Genomic DNA, 26198 nt, shown 5'->3' with positions numbered 1-26198 from the left:
TTCACTGATGAGTTAACATGTCAAGAACGGTCACAAGAAGACAGTTAAAGAGCAATCTCTTTAACTAATAAGGCATTCAGTTTTTCAAAGACACCTGGGAAACTGAGCTCCTACTGAATGTATGGCAAGCTTTTATTGTTTCTGGGTCAGAACCCCAAAACATATAGATTACAATTCACAAGTCTGGGCATATGGTCATAGATGGAGATATAAAATTTTAATTTCTGACTATTCCAGGCCAAATTAGATGCCCTCTACATTAAAAAAGAATACAAAAAGCAACAAGCTGTGATCCAGAGAAGAAAAACGCAGCCAGGACTGGGGACTGCATAACACCTTTTCTTGCCAGTGTTTTCCTCTGCTCAACTGCTCCTCCCTTATCACCCCAAGTGGAAAGTTATGAAGAAACACAAGTTCTTGTACCTCCTGCATTATACAACAATGATCACAGAGCCAAAGGGCATGTTCTGTTCAGAGCTCTGCCATTTCAGTTCATTTTATAGATTCCCATAATGCATCTTGTAACTATTGAAGCCCAGCTTCAGCACTGCTACCTGCCCTCCCTCCGGTTCTCCAAGTTCCTTGTCCCAAATAATCATGAATTCCCATTGAACTCAATCTTTGGACTGAATCACAGCTTGTATGTCAGATCAGACCTTGGTCATTTTCCTATCATGGATGAGGAGAAAACAAAAAACATGTAAAGCAAAATTAAAATTTATTTCATTATACTGAAAGATACATTCTGTTTGTTCTTCAGATGTGAACAATTTCCTCAACAGGAAATTCCACACTGATTACAAAACAAAAAGATATGACAACATTAAAACCATTTCTAAGCAAGGTAACTTTCTCATTAATGTTATAAAAAGAACAAAATAATTCATATATATATATATAATTTTGTATACACATACTTTGAGATAGATATATTTAAAAAAATAAAAGACACATTTTCCTATAAGTAATATAAGCCATTACTCACTGGCTCACTTTTCTCTGAGATGTGTTGTCATAACTCATCCAGTCTTTTTCGTAAGACAGTATCATCATAGATACAATTCAGAGGCAGATTTTGGTGTCTGAAGTGTTGCAATAACAACCTTCCTAGCCCTCTGAGACATGACAGCACCAACTTCTGTAATTAGGCACAAATTAGGCACAAATATGTCAATGTATTTTTGACATATTGTAAACTTAAACTACATAGCATTACTAAATACATATAAAATGCAGAACATCAGAGTTTTGGGGCACATAGTCCTTGGGAAATATCAAACCAGAGATGTTTTTCCCACAGAAGAGTTATTCTGAAACATATTTGAAGTGTTCCCCAGATTCCTTAAAATAAAAGCCTAAAAGTTCTGCTAAGCTGTGAGGAGGCTTTATAGATATTTTGAAAGATTCTCATCCAACAAGCGTTTAAAAAGTACAAAGCAAAATCATTAAAATACCCCCCCCCCATATTTGGGGAGGGGGAAGGAGGCCTCCTGGCTATGCGGTGTTGCAGAATTATTTTTATATTATTCCTCATCAGCACAACAGAATGTAAGCTCAGCTGTGACTGCACTACCTCCACCTCTGTGTTAACAATCCCCATGTGAAAGAATAAACTGCCACTGGAATTTTATTACAACTTGGCCAATGGCTCAGTTAAACCCAAGCATTTGCATTTAAGCTAATTTATGTCCCACAGATGTGAAGACCTAATACTTCACTTTTTCTAGGAGCTGCAATTTGGACTACCGAACACCTACCACATTTAATAGTGCCACCATAAGCAGAGTTAAACCTTTTTAAGCCCATTGACTCAAAAAGCTGCAGCTCTGCTTAGGATGGAACTGTCAGAAACTGAATTATTTCATGTTCTCCACAGAATCTTGCAGCTATTTAAGAGGTTTTGGAGCTCTGAGCATTATTTGGATTCTTAGAGGCATGTGAGTACTCAGATAAGTCATCTAAGTTTGCCCAGAGGTGCCAGAAGGAAGACTCAGGAGTCCTTGGCCATATCAGAGTATTGCACAGGCTCTCTCAGACCTGATGTTTCCAAGGAGATCACAGTTACAGCTAAAAATGTGGAGGCTCTTGATATTCCAACATGTTTAGGCACAAATGAGAACAAGTCTGTTAGTGCTTGCTCACACTCAGGGGTTTCTAGATCGTTCCATTATGTGGTTGGTGCAGGAACACTCCAATATGAAGGACTGCACAGAGACCAGAAGAAAAATCATACTGTATTATAGCTACTCTTCCTGCACAAAATAGTATCAGTCTTATAGCCATATTCTTTAAGGTACTGACTGGCAGCTCAAGCTGTTAACTGAGTAAAACTGAAGTACCTGCATGTAAGGCAAAATTAGTCCCACTGAATAATTCAACAGAACTAAATCCTGTGACAATCTGTTTGTTCAGCTTGACCGGAAGGTGTATTGGGCTGTAAAACACCTGATATGGTTAGGAAGACATCTTGTACCATCACAGAACATTAGTTTGCCACCAAACTTCAAGCCAGAAAACAACAAATGTTATGTGTAATGTAGCTTGGACCAATCTGCTGTTTTTATGATACAGGTGGGGACAAGACACCTCAAATATTTATAAATTTAAAAGTTTTCTTCTTCAGGTAACTCAGGTGATTTAAAAAAAAACTTTTGGTTTTGTTCTTTCCACATACCCTGTTTAAGACATTTTGGACAAAGTGCATTCCTAGCCACTCTCTCAGGATGTTAGTGACACACAAGAGCTGCCATCATTAGATTGTAGCTCCAGTGAAATAAAAAGTGGTTAGGTGGCATTAAGGCTGAAAACAATCAAACTCAGAATTACATCAGTTATAAAACTTTGTCAGACATCTGAGGATGAAGTGACATTCATTTTCCTCAGAGTTTTTTGATCACCTATAGATGACAAATCTCAACATAAAAGCAGTAAACATATAAAGGCAAACAGAACACAGACCAATTATAGAGATTTCTTTGTAAGACCGAAGGCAGGAAACTGTTTTTAAGGTAGATGTTTTGGTTCTCATTATATACATGCACCTTTGTCCCTCTGTCACTTCAGGTTTAAGAGGTCTGTGAATCAATACAAAAACTTGTACAAACCACTTTACCAAAGTGTAAAGTGAGATGAAGCATGCATCACAAGCCATAATCCCCTTATGAAAATTGAGCTACCAGAAAAATAAAAATTGTCCCTGTTCAAAAAACCCAAACATTCCTATATGCCAGTCAAAAATTTAGTGGTTAGTACTCTAGACAGCAACCATCCAGTCTAAGGGATTTGGGTCCTATATGCAGATATGACACAAACATCAAGGGAATACTGTTCTCTGTGTGTAGTGCATGATCCACTGTGTGGATATGGATAGTAAACAAGACTGTAATACTAAGTTTGTGCATTGTCTTCCAAGAAACAGACAGGTATCTCCAGCTAGCGCAAAAGCTGTCATGAGGGCACAGAAGGGATTAGAACTCTGTGCTTTTTACCATCCCGTAGGCACCATACAGCTTGTAGAGAAGCTCCTTCTTCTCCTCCTCCGGCAAGAAACTAGACTTGGCTGCATTTATGTTCTGAGAGCAGAAAAAGAACATACAAGCTGAAAGTGGCTTTATTTCAAAATGCACTAGTGTTTCTGCATGCATACAGCCATCATACATTGTTGAAGCATGAAGAATTAAGATAACCCCAGGAATTAACTTTTCCAGGGTCAGTAATGGCTGCTGGGGGGAACGGAAAGCTGGAGGGATCAGGGATCTTTGCAAGAACCTCACGTAATCCTTGCACTGATCCAAAAACTCTCCCCAGAAAGTCAGCAATTCAAGGACTAAGCTAGTGAATCTCCATGCCTCCATTCATTCAGCTCTATTTTCCCACTATAGAAAGACCTTTGCAGGAGAGTCTTGAGGTTGGATCCCCCCTTCTTCCAGAGGAACCTTTTCAAATGAACAAGATTCCTTAATGTTAGCATTCCTTTTTCATGACAAAGGTTTTAAGAGTTTTAAAGCCATGCAAGTTCTGGCAGTTAAAGAATTCAGTTTTTTCTCTTAAAAAAGAACACTTCACCATGACCTAAGGTACCTTTCTTTGGTACCTTAAAAGCCTATTGCTTTCCTCTAAAACAAGAAAGGGGTGAAAATATAGACTTAGGAACAGCATATTAGCATAACTATCTTTTACAGGACCTGTGTGGAGTAACAGCCATGCAAGTTGAGAGACTGCAGGGGGGAAGGGATGGGGGAAAGGGGGGAAATTGCTTCCTTCTTCCATCTCCATCTGTGGACCTCCACTCATGCAACAGGCAGAAGGGAACAATTTCGCCCCCTCCCACCTGTAGCCCTTTGACTTGTGTGATGGTTATGCCATGGGGATCCTGCAGACCCGGGCATAAATTGTCCTGATGTCAGAACTGGCTTCTAGGAAGAAGGGAGGATCAGTGAATGTCAGCGTTTTCCGCTGATGGATTGTTGAGTCCAACCCACTGTTTTTGCAGGCTTGTGGTTTTACCTGTATTGTTTAATATTGTTTTAAATTTTCTTTTGTTACTTGCTTTAGGTCTCTGTGACAAAAAAAGGATACTTCAATAAATACTCTCACCATTAACTCCTAAATAAGTGTATCCCCTCCTTTTAACTGAAGTAACCTGGAAGTGGAATCCCTACTAGAGACAGGGCATGGGGAGAGATATATATCAATTTCTCATGTGGAATTCAGGGACAAAAATCACAAAAATGTTCCAACAAAGAAGGTAAACGCAGTCATTACAAAACATGATGCTAGTACATGCACTAAGGAAAATTAATAGTCTGCAACATCTGCAGCATAAATTAATTGTCTTCTCTTTACTGTCCCTACACCTGATGTCTGATTGGGTACAGATGTTCGCTAGCTCTCCTCATTGTAGGAGTGGACACTACAGATGACATCCTATTCACGTTGCTGTATGCCTGTTATGGTTTCCACAGAATCCGCTCTGTTCAATAGATGCAACTTTCAGTTCTAAGCACTATTACTTGGATTAAAGTTCCAAGCAAATAGGTTTAGTAAACAAATTACTGCCTGAGAAAAGCACAAGACCATGCATTTCCAAAGGTAAAACCCCAAACTTACTTACCACTCTCTTGAATTCTTCTTCAGTGAAACCCATGAAATCCTTAGCTATTTTGTAGTCTGTGTGAATTGTGGAGTTAAAAATGAGTGGGTCATCTGTGTTCAAGGAATAATTTGCACCGTCTTTCTTAAACCTGGAAAAGAAGAATTAAAACTGGGACAGTTTTAAAGCGGACTTACACCCTGCATTTTTCTGTAAAGTAAAAACAGTTTGAGTTATTTTCTTATTTGTATCTTGCTACACAATATCCACCAAGCTATGGGGTGGACTCCACATTTGTATGTTCCTTTTTGCTATTATAAAACTGGTTAGATAAAACCTCAAGGAAGGCTTCAGGAGCGAGACAGACACAGCAATTTGGAGCTTAAGACCAATGGCCCTCCATGACAAACACTGGAAGCGAACAAAAATATATTAAAAACAAATAAATATAAATCCCCAGTTAGGATGAAAAGCAGCTTACAACATCATTTTGTTCTCTTCCATTTTATTTTCACCACAACCTTGTGAGGTAGGTTAAGCTGAGAGTGTGACTGGCCCAAGGCCACACAACGAATGTCCATGGCAGGGTGGAGATTCAAACTTGGGTCTCCCAGATCCTAGTTCAACAATAACCAATACATAAAGTTGGCATTATATTGAAAATTTAAAGAATTTAACAACTTACCTTACTACTGGATGATTAGCAAAGCCGGATTGACATGCTCCGGTGAGATAACTTGACCAGGGGCATACCTGCATTTTTCCATTAAAAAAAAAAAAATCAAAGTCTACTTTGACCACAAGACTGCGCTCTTATAAAGCAGTTTATAACTTAGCTGAAAATAATTATTTCATCCATCATTCCAAGCACTCATCCTGTCCAAATATACCATACCTCTTTCTTACTATGGAAGACTGCACTCGTCAAGGCACCGTCACACGTAAAAACTGTAAGCATCATAATCAGTCATTCCAACACAGTTCTGCAAATAAGATTAAGCTGTACGTGCATGGTCATGTACAGGCTTGCCACATGGGATCAACTGTTCCTAGTCAAGAATGATTTGGGGAGGAAAGACACCACACCAAAGCCACACTACAGTCAGGTGTGAGGTGGCTGTGCCACAAAAAGAAAATTGCACATCAGGATATATCCTTTGTACAACCGCCCCAACAGTTTGGGCCAGTTCTTTTACAGAATTTATCTAGACCTTCTCAGGTGGAAGGGATAAGAAGAAGATGGAAAACAAAACAACAAAAAAAGACCTTTCCAGCTACAACTCTGAAGTTACACTTCTGGTCTGCATAAAGGGTTTAAGGCTTAAACTTGCTCAGTGATGCCTCCTGTCCCCAACGCACAGAGGTATCAATGCTACATGCTTTTCTTTCTTCGAAAGGCCCTTCACATTCAGAACAATATTTTTATTGCACCTTAAAGGAAAATGAAGCATCAGACTTGTATTGTGCATATGTCCTTGCATACCTGGTAAGTAGCCTGATGGAATATCAAGGAGTTTGTTTACAAATAAAGTCAGTATTTCCATTACTTATTTGCAATTTCAGCCTAAAAGTTGATAGTGTCTCAGAAACACAAAGCAAGAATTTCTCTACTGCCAGAAAGACCCATGATATCCTATTTATCTAGGTGGTTGTGCTATAATGTAACTCTCATGATAACTGTTGTGGTACACATACAGCCTGTCTACACAGATGCCACCCTGCAAGATATTCCGTTACCTCAAAATGCATGTTTTGTTTCAACAGCTGCATATAGAGACCTTCATCTTCTAAGACGTGGTAGCCATGGCCTATTCGCTCTGCCTTTAGGATGCTGACTGCCTACGAGACAAAACGAACACACCAGGTGCTTATTGATTAGGTTACTATGAGCAGGCAGTGTGCTTCACTCCCTTCTGTTTTGCGATGCCTGCAGGACCCATTCTGCCACAAGAAGTTAACACAAAAGCTACATTCATAAACATCAAATCAGAAGGGTTCCATAAATGGTTTTGGAATTATTACTCAAATCTCTTAATATTAACGGGAGCACCCCTTGCAGTATCCCTCTATGTTTCTAGGCACAATTCAAACGACTGGTTCTTATATTTAAGGGTATAAAAGCTTGGGGCTAAGGAACTTGAAGGACCTCCTCCTCCCAGACTCTTCAGCCTGCCAATTAAGACCCTCTCCCAAGTCCTGCTCTCTGCTCCCACCAGCAGAGGTGAGGTGAATGATGATCAGAGACAGAGTTTTTCCCTTGGTGGCACCTTGCCTTTGTATTGCCCTCTCCCTCTTGAGGATTGTCTGGCATCTGTCTTACTATCTTTTAGATGCCAGGTCAAAACAGTTATTTTGACCCACATTTTCAATTGTGTGATTCCCACCTTTTAAAACGATTTTTATGGTCTGCTTCCAGTCGAAGAACAATTTTACAAATACCATTTCAGGCTGCTGGATGTTTTATGCCCCTGGCTGGTTTTATTATTTCACCACCTCTTCTATGACTGCCCTCGGCCATGCGTTCTGCCCACATGCCATGACCTATGCAGGCTTTGATCAGTATCTCAAGTAGCCTATGTATAATGGCACTTGAGAGTATTTCAGTGACAGTTTTAAGTGTGTTTTTTAAGTTGATTATTAACTTACAGTATTTTATTGATGATGTGAGCTGCCCTGAGCCCATTCGTGGGGAGGGCGGGATATAAATAAAATAAATAAATAAATGTTTTAATGATTTTATTTTTTTAATATTGTGACCCTCTTATGCAGGTCTCTGGAAAGATGGCATATAAAATTTCTAAATAAATAAAATAAATAATCACAGTGTGTATCAGGATTTATTTTGCAAGGACAAGAGTTTAGTGCAAGACTTCCATCAAATTCTAAGATATTGCTAAGAGTAGAGGAAGTTAAGCCATTAATATTTATTCAAATTCTATTCATGAGAATTTGTCTCCGTAGCATGCTACTGCTGTCACCTTGCAATTGCAACTATAATACTGTCTATAAAAACAGCCATCACTTCCATTAAGGTCTGTGTTTGTTTACTACTACCTAGGAGTATGCACCAGAAAAAATTTCAGGTTTTGGTTTACCCGAAGCGGGAAAAAGCTTTGTAAACACCCAAAACCATAAGCGGAAAGCCACTTTGGATTCGGGTATTTAAATTGCTTCAGTATGCTCCATAAAGATTTGGAGCATACCAAAGTGAGAGGGGAAGCTTCCAGCCCCCACCCCCCACCCCCACCCCACTTACCTGGCCCTGGAAAGGGGTATTTAAACCGCCGCCGACAGCTGCTTGGTGGGGATTTCCCTGCCAAACAGATGATTCCGGGGTGTAAATGCCCCTTTCCATGCCACTGTGCAGTGGCACAGAAAGGGGCATTTAAACGCCAACCGGCTTGGATCACCTGCTTGGTGGGGATTTCCCTGCCAAAGAGCTGATCCCGGGGTTTAAAATGCTCCTTCCCATGCCACTGCAGAGCAGCACGGAAAGGGGCATTGTAAACCCCGGCAGGCTTCCATCAGCAGCTTCGCAAGCTGCTGATCTAAGGGGGGGGGGAATGCCCTTTTCCCACTGCTTCCCAGTGACAAGGAAAGGAACATTTAAATGCCCTTTCCCTGTCACTGCGAAGTGGCAGGCAAAGGGCATTCCTCTCCCCTCCCTTGGATCAGCTGCCTGGTCAGGCAACTGATCCAAGGGGAGGGATGCACCTTTGCTCGCTGTTTTGCAATGACAGGGAAAGGAACACTTCACACCCGCAGACTGCACTCAGCTGCTTGTCGAGGAAACCCCCGACAAGCGGCTGATTCTGGGGTTTAAATGTCCCTTTCCGTGCTGCTGTGCAGTGGCAGGGAGAGGGGCATTTCACTCCGGCAGGCTGCACTCAGCTGCTTGCCGGGGAACCCCCCAACAAGCAGCTGATCGGGGATTTAAATGTCCCTCTCCCTGCTACTGTGCAGGCTGCATGGAGAGCAGCATTTCTACCCCTTGACCTGAAGCTTCCTGAAGCTATACAAATAGCTTTAGGAATCTTTGATTCGGGGTTTCCGATTCGGAAATCCCAAATCTTTGCAACTCGAGTCTGATTCGGATATTTTTCCCGAATCAGAAACCCGAATCACACACCCCTACTACTACCCCATCCCTGCAACCAACAATTCCAAGCTCTGTGGCAGAAATATTAAAGCCAGGATGCAGAAAGGCCTCAACAAACACATGAATCATGTTCACACATACATTAAGAGTTTGCTAGTTTTCTATCAGCAGCCCATCTCACCTAATAGAATACTGCTCTAAAAGCATCCACTGGCATTCAGGAAAGGGAGAGTACAGCTTTTGGAGGAGACTTGGGTTCCGGATACTACTGGAAAGGGGGAAACTAAAAAATCCATGTGCAAATGCAGAAGGCTGTGCATAACTTTGGATTCTGGACCAAGTCAGCACAAATGACTTTAATAAGACTTTGTTAAAAACTGCAGCCATAGAATGGATGAGGTGGATGGGAATTAAGGAATATCATTTCTTTGAGCCAAGGAAAGAATTCCAAGAAAGAAAACAGGAAGACATGTAAAGTAAAGAAGTCTCTCCAACTATATACTAAGAGCTTCACACAGAGCCCCTCACATTACTAAGAATGAACAGGCAGAAGCTTGGATCCTAAGATGCCATTCTGTTGACACAACAGCAGTTTCTCTGATGGAACAGAATTTTCATTTGCAGAAGATAAAATGGTGATTTTTGCTGATTTCTCCTCTCCTGCTGCAGGCTCCTACTTTGCCCCCTCCCTTCCCATTCCTGGGGATACCACTGAACTGCAGTACCTTAATTATGATACCATAATTACTATAATAATTACCATAAGGGAACACAGAAAGCTGCAGTTCCCTAGGGAGGCAGGGAAGTTGCCTTCTTCAAGAGCAATTCTGCTTGTGCTGCTTAGGATCAAGTCATAGTTTTCCTCTTTTAAACCTCTTATTTTACAGACAGGACAACTAGAAACTTGCATTATTTTTAGTTACCATTCATAGCATTCTGATGGATATTAGCAGTTTCCATTTAGGAAGAAGTGTGCTACAATTTGATATACCTTGGATATGGCATTCCCAGTTATATTTATTTTCAGTGCTTTCTGGTGCAGTTTTTACCTCTTTGATGACCTGAGGTGGGCCAACTTCACCAGCATGAACCGTCCGATGAATGCCACATCTTTCAGCTTCCTGGATAAAAAAACATAGAAGACCACAATGTTGGAAGAGTGCAAATGGCAGCAAGGGGCAAATGTCAGAAGAAAACAGATTTTTAGAGGGCAGTATTTGCTATCTTGGCTGCAGATTTAGAAAAAATTGTCAATTCGAGGCACAGCACAGTTCTACCTAAGGCTGCTTTCTCTCCCAAAATGTGAAAGAAGCAATATTTATACAAATACAGTTACCAATTTCTTGCACTTTTTGGCTCGCATGGTAAAAAACCACCATCCAAAAAAACCACCTTGCTGGAAGTTTATTAATAAAGAGGGGGAAATTTAAGAAATGACTTGGTACAGGACCAAGTTGGTTTACCCACAGGAAGTGAAAATTAATGAAACAATCTCCCCAACACATGAATGATTCCCATATCACATAGACCAGTGGGTGCGCATACTGATGTGAATGGTCTGATACTTCAGAAATGTGCTACTTCAACAATTGATACCACTTGTATATCTAGAAGCTGACAAAGGTCAATGAGCAAACCTGCCACCTGATTAAGGAATGACTTGATAAGGAGTTATATTAAGAGGTTTTATAGTCGTGAAACTAACATTGAGTAACCTAAGTAGTCACAGGGCTTCACACCAGATGCATAACAGAGAGTAGCAATGAGATCTGGAGTTTCCATTATGCCTAGAGCCTGTAGCTGCAACCCTTCATCCTTTAGTCCCATGGTCACTTCCATGAAATTGATCATTTTGCAAACAAGATTCTCCTTTACTGGCAGACATGGGAAAAATTGTGAAACAAAAAGAAACATTAAAATAATAACTTAAGTGTCTGTTCCAGAGAATGAGGGTATGGGGATATGTAGTCAGAAAAAGAGCATGGATACATGTGCTCTGTGTGCATTATAATCTTTGAAAAGAGGCGCTCAGCATACATTTTAAACAATCACACATACAGAGTCCATTTTTTTAAATGTTCATTTGCTTATGGAATGTTACCATAGGCTTTAATACTGTGACACACCCATACTCAATAGTTTTGTGAAATGATTAATGAGGAACAAGCACCAAACACAAACACTTAAATTGGCTGCAATTCTGATTCCACTTGTATGGCTTTTAATATGATTCACAGCCTTCATCTACAGTGAAACTTCCCTAACACACGGAATTTCACACTGGAATTGCAGTCCTGGAATGCTTGAAGTTAACAGGATTTCAAAAGAATGCAGAAGGGTTCTAGTATGGAGAGGTTTCCAAACAAGGCTTGCCTACAGAAGAGAAGAAGCATAGTATGTTTCCATGAACTCTGCTGCCTGACAATATTCTGGCATCATTTACTTCATTGGCAGACAAGGCAGTGAGAGTGGGGCGACTCTGTGGGTTCACCAGCAAATTAGACCCCTGTGTGAGCATTCCATATTATGTTGCTTATCCGTTTATGCAGGGATGGGACCTGCATTTGCAGAATACAGGATTCAAATAAGCCTTACATAATTCCATATATGCTTTATTCCAACTTGGACACTGATGCAGTGATTCTAGGGTGCCTTTATGGTAGTAGTACAGAGTCCTCAGCCCTCAGTATTACCACCCAGTTTTCTTAAGTGAAAACAAGCAACCCACTCCTACTACTTGAAATAAATGTTGCAATACAAGCCTCAGGTTGTACTACCACAGCAGTATACTGCAAATGAGGCAATGCTCTCCAGATCTGTTACAGCAGAATCCTCCTACGATCATTTGTCAGCCCTAACACTCCTGCCTCCCCACCCCCAGTGCCACAAACTGACCTTGCTTCCTTTTCCATTGAAATTCTCTTTGTCCAAGAGCCCAACTGAAAACCACTGAACTTGAGCAAATGGAAGTTTTAGCAGGAGAAGCATGATCCACAGGAGAGATTACTTAGCACCCACAAAACTCATTCATTGGATCCATGTTCTGTTTAGTGGTCCTGTAGTAAGATACTGGCTTCATCGCTGAGATGAAGCAATCTGGACTTGGATACTTAAAAGAAAAATGGTTGTTTCCCCCATCCTGTTCTCTCAGAATCTTAACAATAAACAGTGTTGTTGATTCATGTGAAACCAACTGATAACACCATCCAATTTCAAAACAAGAAAGTCAGCATAATAGACTAGGTAAGAACTTTAATAGGTTATTAAGTGCATCTAGGAAAGATAATAAATGGGGAAAGTGTATGTTATGAAGAAATACACTGGACATTTATACCTTAAAGAATGCTGAACTGGAACTCTACACACCACAGCAACCCAAGCAAAACATTCAAGTCAGTGAGCCTTATTACCAAATAAGTGTTTTTAAGAACTGCAGAGAAAGGTTTCCTGTCAACTCCCAATTCTTCTCAAACTTTCCATCAAAAAAACTATTCCATTATGACACTGGTATTTTGACTGAGCTTAAATGTTAACTGAACTAACCTCATAAGCTTTCCGATGTTCTGGGCAGGTCTCAGCATTTATTGACTCATCCCCAGCCAAATCTATGGCAACCACAGAGTCATTCCGATACTTTTTGCAGAGTTCTACCACTTCTGGTGACCAGCCTGAAAAGAAAAGTACCAGAGGTTAGTAACAAGATGGCTTTTTGGATACCCTCTAAAACCTTACTTATGTAAGTTTTTCATGCAAAGGAAATATCTGTCATACAAAATCATTTCATTTTCCATGATTTTTCCTTCAGAAAGAACCCTCCCAGAAAAAACATCTAGATCTTGGAGACTTTCCAATAGCTTCTCATAAGGGACTTTACTTCTGGGCACTGACACTGCAATAGCATTCACTAAAATTTCCAAAAGTAGAATTATAAACATATATCATTTTAAAATGAAAACTTTTAAGGTCCCTACACGAATCTCACATTACAGTGCATTGTACTGGCTATACGGGATGAAAAGATCACCTCACATCAATACTGACCTTTCTGAACTTGCTAATTTTAGACTGGAAGGTGTAAGAAAAGTGTCAGAGAAGAAATGGGTAGAGATGTCTTATGTTGGCTGCACGTAGAGCTGCATTCCAGAGAGGAAAGCAGAAACTTGAACTATGACTAGAGATCCTGCAAGAGCATCTCACAAGGACGTACACAAGGAAAGAAGGGAATCTATCCTCAGTTTGTTCATCTTTATTTCCCCCATCCCTTCCGTTTCATGAATGACTAAGTTTCCATTTGTATGATCCTCTATTTCATGCTTCCGTCTGATTAGTTGTAGTTACCATACTTCATTTATCCCTATTTCATTTATCTGCACCCCATGAGATGCTGGAACCTCTGACCTCTCTCATCATTCATTTATGTGTAACTACCAAATCGGTTCTAGTCCCTTATATGGAGAATCACACTTGAAAGACTTATGAGGGGATTCACATCAGGTCTCCAACTCCTCTCCCCGTCCCCCACCACCCTTCTGTGATTTTCCTTATAAAAATCCACCAAATAATTTCCTCTTCATAGTCTCTGAAGAAGTGAGCTCTGACTCATGAAAACTTGTGCATAAATAAGTGTTAATTTTTAAGGTACCACTGAACTTCTGTTTAACTTTGCTAGGACAGATGAACAATTACCACTCTGGAACCCCCATTTCACAGACACTTATCAAAAATTCAGTTGACAAACTGGAATTTGTTCATGACTAACATGAGCCTAATGAGGGATGTTTACTCTTTCCTTCCTCTCCTTTCACGCATCGAGACTGAAGACCACCTTTAATCTAATTCAAATCATTTTTTATAACTGAATGCGAGTGTCTTGAGGGTTGTTTCTATCCAGTAACTGGGATTTTTATCTGGGGTTAAGGCACCTTCAGTGTGCTACACAAGGCAGGTCTACATGAACCTGCAAATAACCAGGTTTCCATCTGTTGAGCTAATCACAACCTCACTTTCTATCTCTGCTCATATTTAGGTGAGCCACAGGAAAGCTGCTTTTTTAGCACCATTTTTGAAGGACAAACTGTAATTCAGCAGAGTTTACAGAAAACAAGCTAAATTCAATTTGAACTACCATGGAGTCTGCAGTTTAAGCCCATGTTTTGCAGAATATTCAAATGAACACTTCTACCACCAGTATCAGTCCAGAGGGCAAAAAACCCCAAACAGCAATTTGAATGCTCAAGGGTTGTGTGAATAACCCCACTGCATGATCCAGAAGCTGTGTTTGACACCAGTTGTTGTCATAAGCAAAGTAAAACGTTCACTTTTATGGCAACACCAGGATTTAGATACGCAATGAAGCAATTATAGCTGTACAATGATGTGTTCAAATTTGGGCCATATTTCAACATACTAATTAAGGATGTGTAAATCAGCTTTTATAAATGGTGTGCTTGCTGGAAAAGGAAGTGTGGCTTCTAATGCAGCAGCACCATCTAATCCAAGCCATCTCGTAGCATTTTTGGAAAAAGGATTCTTTTGGCTCCTTCCAATTCAAGGCATTTTCATCCCTCATGATATGCTAGGAAGCAGCAGACAAGCTTACAGCTTGAAGGATTTTCCTCCCTTAGCTTGCTTTTGTAGGCACCAATGAAAAGATTATTATAGATAAATAATTTTACAAGGCCTATGAAACTATCTAGAATCAAAACACACTGAAGATTTTGAAATAAGGAAGCATTTCAACAACAGCTACACGTGGAACTGTTTTGCTTTAGAAAACTCCTAACGATGACTCATTCTCATAAGGAAAAGATGAAAAGTCTAAGTGAGAAATTCAGGAAATTCCAGGCATCTTAGTAAGTGGGTTTTAATGGGGCTGTGCTGCCTGACTTGGGGGTGGGTGGGGGGACAGGGAGGAATGCCAATTCTCCTAAACATAGTACCCTCCTTAGTGAGAGCAGGGATAGTTTGTGGGAATATTTTGTGCTTTTCTATACCTTACACCCTGCATTGACAGATACTCATCAATCTGGAATGCACCCACGGAAAAGAGTTTCAGTAACCTGTACGCATCATACAGGGCATTCACTGAAGACTGGTGCCAGGATGACAGAAGTGGCCTTCTTGCAGAGTCAATAGCCATAGAACTTGCCTGCCCTGCAACCAGCAGAAAACTGCCAGTGGAATCACCTCTCATGAGCCAGAGGCTTTCTTGCATCATAAATTCCTTATTGATCCAGTTTAGATGCTTTATTTGTATGATGCAATTTGAAAAAGAGATGACAAGCACCTGTTAGAATATGGAGTGAGGAAGATAAGAAATGACCACTTCCCATGCTCATTTTTTTACCACTCTATTCTAAGTTTTATAGCAGGTTGCAGCTAGCACAGATGTTCTCAAACTCTGACATCATCAGGAAAAGGAAGAAAGGGGGGGAATCACTGTGAAGTGACCTTATTCCATAGGGCAAGTGATTCAGCTGGCAGTGTCCGTGCTTTCCCTTAACCCAGGGCATGCATGCATGAAAATATAGCCCACTTTAAAATCCTCACAATGAAGCCTTAGATCATCAAAGCAAGAAATAGGCTGCATTCAGACAGCCATTCTACAAGCACAGTTCAATAAAGATGAGTGAAAACTCACCTTGTGCCAGGTTCATGCTCCTGGCTCTTCCTCCTCTCCCTTTTTGTGTGGTACACAATAAAAGAACTATGGTTTAAAACCAACTCTGGTTATCCATGATGTACAAATGAAGGCTCCTAGCTTAACTGGAATTAATTTCTCAGAAATAAACTCTAGTTAAGAATCTCAATTTGTGCCTATGTTGGGAATGAGGAAACTAACTCCACTTGCTGAACTAGAATTCATCAACAAGTTCAGGACAATGGACCCCTTCCAGGATTCAATAGGGACATGGGATATTTATCTCATTACAGATGCAACTTTTTGCACCTCTTTGCATATCTCCTAGTTCTAATCAAGCTGATTACGTTTTGCATTATACTTCTCCATCTTGACTCCAACTGGCCCCTCTTTAACACACCTTTCCCACCTTTTCATCGGGATATAAGGGCTGATGGAGCTTCATTCTGTTTGTGTCTGCATACATGAGATTTGACTAAAACAAAAAAAACCTATCCTGGAAAAACTTGTTGGTCTTTAAGGCACTACTAGACCTGAGTTTTTTTCCCCTGCTACCACGACTTAACAGCTACCCACCTGAAACTAACTCCATCTTAGCTGCACATCTCCATTTTTAAGTTTGGGTGGTATAACTGCAGTTAGTCTTAGGCCACCATTCTATCATCCTGCTCCAGACAAGAATAGAGGAGCCAGAAGAGGGAGGAGCCGGACACATGCATGAGCCAGCACCAGTCATGTTCATGCACACTTTTTATTAACTGTAAGTTAAACTATCAAGATGTCTGAATGCAGCCAGAAAGAAAGAGGCACAGTCTACTCTATTGCAGGTTTGTGCACACTGCCTCTAAGCCCAAAGACATTCACTGGGAGGAGACTGGGAGACAATAAAGCCTATCATTTGGGCACCTGTCCAGAGATGTTTCATACTTTGAAACCAATGACCTAATCTTACACCTACAGTTTCTCCTCCATGAGAGGCATGCAACTTCCCTCCTTCAGTCTGAAAAATAACTCAGATAACATTCCTGTTACTTAATTTTGTTTTTATTTGCCCTATCAGAATTGAAACAGCCTGCCCCAGTTTCTTATTACTCCTCCAATCTCCTGTGTACTGTGGTAATCACAAAGCATATTAATATAGGCCTTTGCATGAGCAGCAGTTTTTCATCAGATAAGACAATACAAATCTGCAGCTACCACAGGTTTGAAGAATTATGCAAATCAGTCATCATGACCTCTTGGCAAGAGATGGTCTTAACTGACAATGATGAGAGTTTGACAAGGCAAATGTTTTCTTAGTGAAGCTATAATAATTCAGTTCCTGGTTTCTACTTGTTCTTCCCTAGTGACTATTCTTACTGGATGAGCAGAGTTCCACCAACTTTTTAAGAGCTCTAGAAATTCATTCCAGAAAGTTTCTTAATGAGGATGACCAGGTAGGGGATATTCCTTGGAACTAAAATATGCTGGAATTGGGGTTACCTACCAATATCTAGATGAGGCCTGGGGTTCTCTGGGAATTATAACTGATCTCCACACTCCTGCAATCGTATCCTCTGGAGGAAATGGCAGCTTTGGTGGGCAAACTATGGTATCACATCCCTGATGTGCTCCTTCCCCTAGCACTGCCCCCAAATGTCCAGGATTTTCCCAAGCTGGAGGTAGCCACCCTAGTTGAAACAAGCTTATGGCACAATCCAGAAAACTCTTTGGCCCTTTGCGCCCTAGTCTTTGGCTTATTACTAAAAATAGTTCCTCAGATACATCCTTCACAAACTATACTTCTGCAGCCTTAAATTATATTTGGCCTTTATTATGCTGGGAGACCAAATACCCAATTTCTGCTTTAATGGTGGTGGTGGTGGTGGGGAATTCTAAATATAAATGCCACTATCGACTCACTTTTCTTGATAGCTAAGAAGCTCCAGTTATTACACTGATTGATCATAAATGCAGTTTTGTTTATCCTGCTATTCTCCATAAGTTCTTGGTAGCTAATAATTTAAGAAGGAAATAACAAACAACTAATTAAAACATACTATGCAAAAATTAAAATTCCTCCATGTTCGTTTAACCTTCGCTATTAAATACCAACTCAACCAGATAGGCCCTACAGTGCTTTGCAGCTCATTTGAATTTTGGACATGCAGAATACAACTGAGAACACTTTGTTTATGAACCTTAATTATCAATTATTTTAACAACCAAAAAAAAGTAAATTGCCAAGGTTCATGCAACAAAACGGATGTGTTCCAACTGTCTAGCACAGTGATCTGTAAACAGAGGTGCAAATAGGCAAGAAAAAGCCAGCATATTTGCTCTTTTCTTTAGAATTGAACTGGTATGAAGGAATCAACAATTAGAAACCAGCATTATCCACCAATATCTCTACATCAAGTTGCTGTTAAAGACACTGGAGAGAAGTTGGTAAGTTTGCATCTTATGTGTACTCATCTTCCCTACATTAAAAAATTATCCATGTATGAAGTTCATGTCTATGACGGCCATTGAAAGAACAAGGGGATCCTTATCTCATTATCTAATCTCCAGCTGCCAAAGGCTCTTTTAACCCATGCCCTGGACCAGGAACGAGGAAAATAAAGGAGATATTCATTGCTAGAGAAACAGCAAAAAAAAAAAAAAATTCAGGTCACTCACGACTCACAACTGATATCACAACTAATGACAAAAGAGAAGTTATTCCTCACAGGATATTATTGTCACAGAAAAGTCTCCAGAAGGTCTGCTTTACTGGATTAAGTTACACAGGTGACTTGCCTATTTAGTCTAACCATTTGGGGATGTTGTTTATTGTGCAGATGCCAAAATTCAATTGCTGCTAAAGACCCAGTGGCATGCACTAGTCTTAGAAGAGCTGGCTTCCTTGGAAAGGCATTTTCAGGAGAAATCTGTAATTGCTTACTATACACACCTTTCATCATGCTGTTCTACTGCTGGAGGCATTAATAACTCACTGCTCAGTGCGAGTTCTGAATAAGCAGAGCAACCTCAGAAGCTAGCAGCACCCCCCATCTTCAGGCCCTTGCATCCACCCAACAGCTGTTGGATATGGCAACTGTGGTCTTATAGCTAGAGGGGGAAATCCAAAGAACCCATGGAATCCCCTGGAACCCCCACTTTTAATGAAGTATCTTCCACTTGTTTAGGAAGGGATTTGGATCCAACCCAGTAACATTATTATTACAAGAACAGTTCCATTTACCAAGATTATAGCTATTGCCTAAACTCATATGGAGAAGGGGCTCAGATCCTAAGGTGCCATTACATTGGCACAGCAGCAGCTCCTCTGATGTTGTGGCATTTCCATCTGTAGAGGAGGGGAGAGAGATGTTTGCCAGTCCTGCTGCTTTGGACTCCAGACTTGCTCCTCACTCTGTTCTTTTGCATCTACTGACCCAGAAGAGCACAACTTCAAGGGGCACAGAAAGCTGCAGAGGGAGTGGGATGCAGGGAAGCTGCCTTCCTTCAGAATGAATCTGCCTGCACTACTTTGAATCCAAGCCAAGATCAACTTAATCCAGGATTCTACACTATTGCTGCTTCTTTGCAACTTACAATCCTGTTTGATGCAGAGTTAAGAGAGCCAAAGGTTGCTAAAATGAACAACTTTAGGCACACCTGACACTGCCTAACATCAGGCTGTACAGGGGCCATTGTACATGACAGGCATTGATTTTCAAGTCAGCTCCCTGAAATCTGTAATGTCTGCAAAGTTTTTCTATTTGGGCAAAGTTTCATTCTTACTATCTTTTATTTACTGCTGCTTTTCACAGAATTCAAAGACAGAAAATTCCCATTAGCTATCTGTAATCACAACAGAATGCTGATGATGACCCTAGCATAGGAAACCACAATGCTGTACTTCAGTTCAGGCAGAAAGCAAGAACAGAGATAAGACAGCGAGTTAACAATTAACACATCTTTACAGAGCTTACTTAGGCATGCTCATATATACTAAGAATGGTGTCAGTCTCCCATTAAGAGCAACTCCATTGTACATAAATATGATTTAAAATATATTTAGCAGTCTTTAGTTTCAGATTCTCACTTCCTCCAAACATTAAGGGCAACATCTATCCAATACCATGTTTTTATTCCAAGAGTCAGTCTCTACACAAGACATCTTATATGGGGATGCTCACTTTCGGTGTGGTCTTATTCATGTGTATTCTGTCTCCCTAGCAGAGTATGTGTATTCACAATGGGAGAACAAGAGCTTTCACTTGAGCGACCCCATGTAAAATGTCTTGTGTAGACATCTGATGAAGAGAACTGTGGTTCTTGAAAGCTTATGCTACAGTAAAGTTGGTTAGTCTTAAAGGTGCTACTGGACTCTTTTCTGCTGTGTAGACAGACTTTTAGAAGCAGATTACTATTCCACCGTTTTAGAAGGTTTACTCCCAATATCTTGTAAAAAAAAAAAGCCTAAAAAATTAACTCTATTATCAAGTAAACAAACAAACCTAAGGTAACTAGGGAACTGAACTCTAAAAATAGAAAGTGTATTTTAATTTAAATACTTTTACTCAAAATGTACATCCACTGGAGCACCACTATAGTTAAGTTTACTTAGTTAAGTAAATAAAGCATTAAATTATTATTACACATGCAAAACTAGGTATTAAATCTGCTAACTCTATTTATGTTGAGAGAGAATTATGCATCTTAAATAATATTTATTAATAACCGACTTATCTTTCCATATGATTTATAATCAATCAAAATAAATTAGTTTTTATATTTATAGATGCATTTTACATATATTTCTCCTTCAAAAATAATTAAAAGATAGTTACTAATTACAGTTTCAAGAAATTGGCCAAAAAAACTCCCCAAACTGAATTGTGTCCTTTTATAGATATTATTTTCCACAAAATAACCTTTTTGTCTTTTAAGGTGAGGTGAGGGAAAGATAACTTGAAGACTTATATTTTTGTACTTATGGGTGAAGGGATAACATATTTCAAGAAAAAACTGTGAAGTGTATGGCACTTTTCCAACTGCAATGAATGTTCGGCCAAAAATCTACAGTAAAAGAGGCCAAATAGGGGCAAAATTAAATGAGAAGTTAAACTTCTATAAATAGCCATGGAGAGGGGGTGTCACTAGGATTGTGGTGCTGCATAGAAAAATGTTCAAAACCCTTCCTACTGCCGTTTTCCTGATGTAAAGAAATAGATGATAGATTTCAGAAAGAAATGGTAGGCAACTAAAGGCGGAAGGTAGTGGAATTAGACAGTTTAGGTAAATGGAAGCTGAGCCACTGGTGAGCTGTAATACATTACTTGGCATGTGGCGCATGCAGCATAGAATAGACCTGGCTTTGATGTTGAAAGCCTCCTCTCCAGCTTTCAATCCCTGATTAACAAGGCTAACCACTTCATCCGGAGTGAGGTCTCCCCTGCATAAAACAAATACAGAGAGACGAGTTAGCCAATGTTCACTGCCCAATGATGATGAAGAAACAGTGGAAGATCACATCATGAAGCTGGTTGATGCTCAGGGTCAATTTTACCCTTTCAATAGAAGATATGTTTACTAAGCATCTGTCCATGAACATTAAAGAAGGAACAAGATAAACACACACTTAAGAGATTTACAACAAGCATTTTTGAGACTACAGTACCCACCAAATGAAGTGAAGAAACAAATCAACAGGGCCAGACTAGTACCCAGAAACAGTCTGCTCCAGGACATACCTAAAGGAACTAACAACAGAACACCACTGGTTGTCACCTATAGCTCCCAGCTCAAACCCATCCAACGTATCATCAGGGAGCTACAACCCATCCTGGAAAATGATACCTCTCTCTCAGAAGTCCTGGGTGGAAGACCTTTCCTTGCCTACAGACAGCCCCCCAATCTTAAACGACTTCTCACTTACAATCATGAATCGGCCAGCAGGGCCACCAGCACAGGTACCAGGCCCTGCAACAGACCCAGATGCCAGCTCTGCCCCTATATCTACCCAGGGAATACAATTACAGGACCCAATGGCATCAACTACACTGTCTCTGGCTCTTACAGCTGCTCATCCTCCAATCTGATATATGCCCTCATGTGCCAACAATGTCCTTCTGCTCTGTACATTGGACAAACCAGCCAACCTCTACGCAAAAGAATAAATGGACACAAATCTGACATTAGAAATGGAAACGTCCAAAAACCAGTGGGAGAACACTTCAATCTACCAGGACATTCCACCAAAGACTTAAAAGTCGCTGTGGTTCAACAGAAACCCTTCAAAAACAAAATCCAACGGGAGGCTGCTGAATTGGAATTCATATGCAAATTTGACTCTGTCAAGCTGGGACTGAATAGAGACTATGAATGGTTATCACATTATCACAGGTAACAGATTTCCTTTACAGAGGCATGGTCTGGGGGAGCCCAGAGACGCCTGGTGTGGGCTTTGTTTGTCAATTATCTCAGCCTGAGTGCCTGTGGGCTTTCGGGGACCACAGTTCTCTTTGTCAGGTGCAGCTGGCAGGGAGAGCTGTGGTTATCAAGGGCTTATACTACATAGGAATTGTATACCTTCACTGCGGCAAACTGACTCCACACCAAAAGGAGATGTTTACATTTACAAGCAAAGGAATGTTTTGATTGCCTTCACACTAATTGCATTCTGTCTTCTTGTGATATATGTCCTGTTCTTTCCCCTCCCCTCCTCTTCTGTATTTGACCAGTTCGGATCAGGCATCTGATGAAGAGAACTTGATTCTCGAAAGCTTATGCTACAATAAAATAAAATTGGTTAGTCTTAAAGGTGCTACTGGACTCTTTTTGATTTTGCTACTACAGACTAACACGGCTAACTCCTCTGGATCTATGACCTGGGGAGGAAAAATGGTTGTGCGCAGAGTGGCAGAGAAAAGCAGCAAGCAGACAGAAAGGTATTAAGTACCACTTCTCATGCCCCTGCTTCTTCAGCTTCAAGACAGAATGTTCTGGATTGCTTCTCCCTAAATGGAGAGCTCATCAGAGTTTTGTAACATGCAACGTGTATTTTTGCCCTAAAACGAGAAGGTGATATGCATCTGTGAACATGTGGCAATCACTTTGTAGAGGCTCTCATCAAACACCTACACATGACAAAAGTCTGCCACAAAGGTATGATATGACTTTTAAGGTGCCGTCAGATTTAGTCATTTCCAAATATTCCATAAGCACCATGAACAGACCAGAAAAAGAGCCTAATTTCAACCCTTACTATTAAAATAAAATTCTTATCGCCAATAGTTTAATGAGCTGCTGTAGCAAAGCAGTTAAGTGGCTGGGCTGTGAATCAGCACTCTGATGATTTGAATTCCACGTCTACCATGAGCTCAGTAGGTAGCCTTGGGTAAGCCACTCCTCTCAGCCCCAGCTCCCCAGCTATATTGCAGGGATAATAACAACAGACTTTGTTCACTGCTCTGAGTGAATCTGTGTAGAAGAGTGGTATAAAAGCACAGTTATTATTAATAAAGAACGCTGTGCTATTTCTGCAACCACAAAAGAGAGCGATCTATAACTTCTTCCAAAGGCCGCAGCCACCTTGCATAATAAAATGGCTTGTCTAGTTAACAGCATGGAATGATAATAGCTACACTAGAACAGATTGTCCAGTGCTTCCATAAAGAATTGGATTTTTTTCCAGCTGGTGATAGCAGTCTTCCCTACCCTCCAGCCCTGCCCCAGTGTAAGACCTTATTAACATGCACACCTTATTAACATGCACGGCTTAAGGCTACCCTGGCAAAAAGTAAACTAGCAGCACCAAAGCTTCCTTCCTGCCTTTTTCTCACTCAAAGCTGTTTTAAATTAGCACTGTATTGTCAAACAAGCTCTGATTTCTTTTAAGCAAATTAGGAGCTGTAAAGATCCTCTGTAGGTCACTCTCAACCCACTAGCTATAGCAGCCAAAATTGCTACAGGTTTCCCACTCCCCAGAGGAGAAAAGGCCCAGTTTTAACTCTGGCTTTCTATGGAAAGCAGTAGATACTCTGCCAAAAAAACCCCTCTTACAGCTGCTTTAAACAGGCAAGATGGATGAAGCGCTCAAGGCAGGAGGTCCTGTTAATAGGGTAGCATCTGAAACCATTTTCATAGAAAAGACGGAGGAAAAAAAGGAGAAATTAAATCAACAGATCTATATCCCAGTATGAAAGGACACAGTACCAAGAGTACATCTGCAAATAGAAAAAATATATTTCGTATTCTATAATCAATATAAGTATTATTTTCTTAACACGGTATAAGCACAAGACAAGCTTCAACAATTCAAAGTTAATTTTTCAAATTAGCAGAAATTTGTGCCATATGAGCAAAGAGTTATTTTATTCATTTGACATTTTCAAACCAGCAGCCAAAGTTAAGTACTTTGAAGTTCCACTGATTTCAGTAGGAAAGTTAAGCAGTTTCTAACCCTCTCCCATCAATATCAGCACTTAAATATATTCATTTGGAATTTCATACTCCATTATTTGACACATTTTACTCAGAACATTCCTCCACAGTATTCACTTCCAGGACATCTGCTTGAAATCTGCCTTTTTGTGGCCACACTTCCATCATACATATTTTTCAGTAAGAAATATCTAATTTAATTTATGAGGAGTTAATACCATTGATACATTGTTTGGTAAGAGTTCTCCTTCATCCTGACATTTAAAGCATTAAGCAATGCAAACAACAGGTGCCATTCATTCTCCGATATCTGTTCTTGCACTATATTTTGACATTTGGGTGTTTTAAAATCTATTCAAAAAAGGGATGATTGTGAGTCTACAGTAGCTCACTATTCAAGCTCCATGGGTCTGTCTTCACCTTTAACAGAGAAAAATATGAATGAGAATATTTAACAATAATTTAAATATTGTACTGAGTTCCTTTTTGTCCCGTTAATTTGTTATTACTTTACATTTTAATTGTAAATTGTTTTATGAATTAAATATAACAGTTTTGAAAGATTAAAGCTGGATTTTGTTCCTGTCATTTTCTCTTACATGCTCTGGGAACAATGGAACAGATAAACAGAGAGGGATGCCAATTAGGAATTCAGCACTGAACCAGAAGAATGAGAAACATATGCAAGGTGTCCTTTGAAATAGGTTCTTCATTCCTGTTTGGACAGCAAAAATCTGGTCCTGCACACTGCAAACGTCAATGCTAATTCTGGACCCCCCTTGTGATGCGAAGTGCAAAGAGACATGAGGGAGACAGCAATACTAGATGTACAGATGTGCCCCTTAACCACAAAAATGCTTATCTACAAAGATAATGTTCTTTTAACTGCACACCAGCAGGGAAAAGTATTTAACTGATATTAGCCCTTTTCAGAATTTTTTTTTGCAATGCATCTCTAACACATATAAGGAGATACTCACGGTTCCTGGCCCCAAGGGACAGGGCATACTTTGCAGTTGGCAAGAAGATGAGGGCTGTATCTGGCCTCAACATAGATTACTCCCTCCTTTGCTTTCATTTCCACAAACTCATAAGCCATTCTTTTCACAGCATCACGGTCTCCCCTGCATATGTAAAAATTTGATTATTTTGGCAATATTTATTGTCAAACAACCACCAAGCATCTGTAACTGCGGTATTAATGTGACATTGTTTATTTATGTAAAACACTTCCTGCCTTTCCACAATGCCCAAAGTGGCTTCACAACCGATGGTAATCTACACCTCACTGGAACACTATTCAAAGGCCCTGTAAATTTACAATCCTGATATGGCCATAGCTAAAAAACATTTGGTCCATTTAGAGTCTGGTATTTGCCCCCCCCCCAAAAGGCTTCAAGAGGTTTACAATAATTAAAGCCATTTAAAAAATTAAAAATGGTCCAATCTAGTTCCAAACCAAGAATAGGATGCAATTACCAAGTATGGTTGCCATAAATGATGTAGGGAACACATTATTCCCTCTTTGAAATTCAGTTATGCAAGACACTGATTAATTGGGAAATTCAGGATGAATAAGTAGCCAAGTAGCTGCAAGCAGAGAATTTTCTTACTTTTTTTTATATTCCACATGGAAAGGCAGTTAGTTTTACCATTTTATCATCCAGACAGGTTTGCAGATTGGGCTTGGGGGAAAGTGACTTTCAATATAAGCCTCATCTAAGCCCCAATGGTTTTCTTAGAAAGGTGTAACTTTGCTTAGGACTGCACTGTTCATCTCTTTCCAACATCTCATACAACTAAAATCAGACAGCAAAGCTGGACTCACTGGTCTGTGCCGGGCAAAACTCCTTGGAGAATGTAGTATAAACATGAATTAAGTGACTAAATATGAGGCCCGCACCAAGTCTGTTTTGGAACCAGCAATTCCTGTACTTGCTAGTGTCCCCCTACTA

General features: G+C 40.1%; 1 protein-coding gene across 1 annotated transcript in view; it reads right to left on the bottom strand.

Moving 5' to 3' along the window:
* Positions 1–701: 701 nt before the first annotated feature.
* ADA (adenosine deaminase) overlaps positions 702–26198 on the bottom strand; it is a 42199-nt gene continuing 16702 nt past the window's right edge. Inside the window, exons 4-11 of the mRNA XM_054981559.1 lie at positions 25224–25367; positions 21138–21253; positions 12735–12859; positions 10241–10312; positions 6830–6931; positions 5778–5845; positions 5114–5243; positions 702–3572 (exon numbers count right to left, since the gene is read on the bottom strand). Of these exons, the coding sequence (XP_054837534.1) occupies positions 3468–3572; positions 5114–5243; positions 5778–5845; positions 6830–6931; positions 10241–10312; positions 12735–12859; positions 21138–21253; positions 25224–25367 (862 nt within the window). The 3' untranslated portion in view covers positions 702–3467. The remainder of the gene's footprint in view (positions 3573–5113; positions 5244–5777; positions 5846–6829; positions 6932–10240; positions 10313–12734; positions 12860–21137; positions 21254–25223; positions 25368–26198) is intronic.

Source organism: Eublepharis macularius, chromosome 5 (assembly GCF_028583425.1).
Source record: "Eublepharis macularius isolate TG4126 chromosome 5, MPM_Emac_v1.0, whole genome shotgun sequence".
Classification (NCBI taxonomy): Eukaryota; Metazoa; Chordata; class Lepidosauria; order Squamata; family Eublepharidae; genus Eublepharis; species Eublepharis macularius.
Note: the sequence above shows the minus strand (reverse complement) of the source record. Positions and strands in the feature narration are given on the sequence as shown.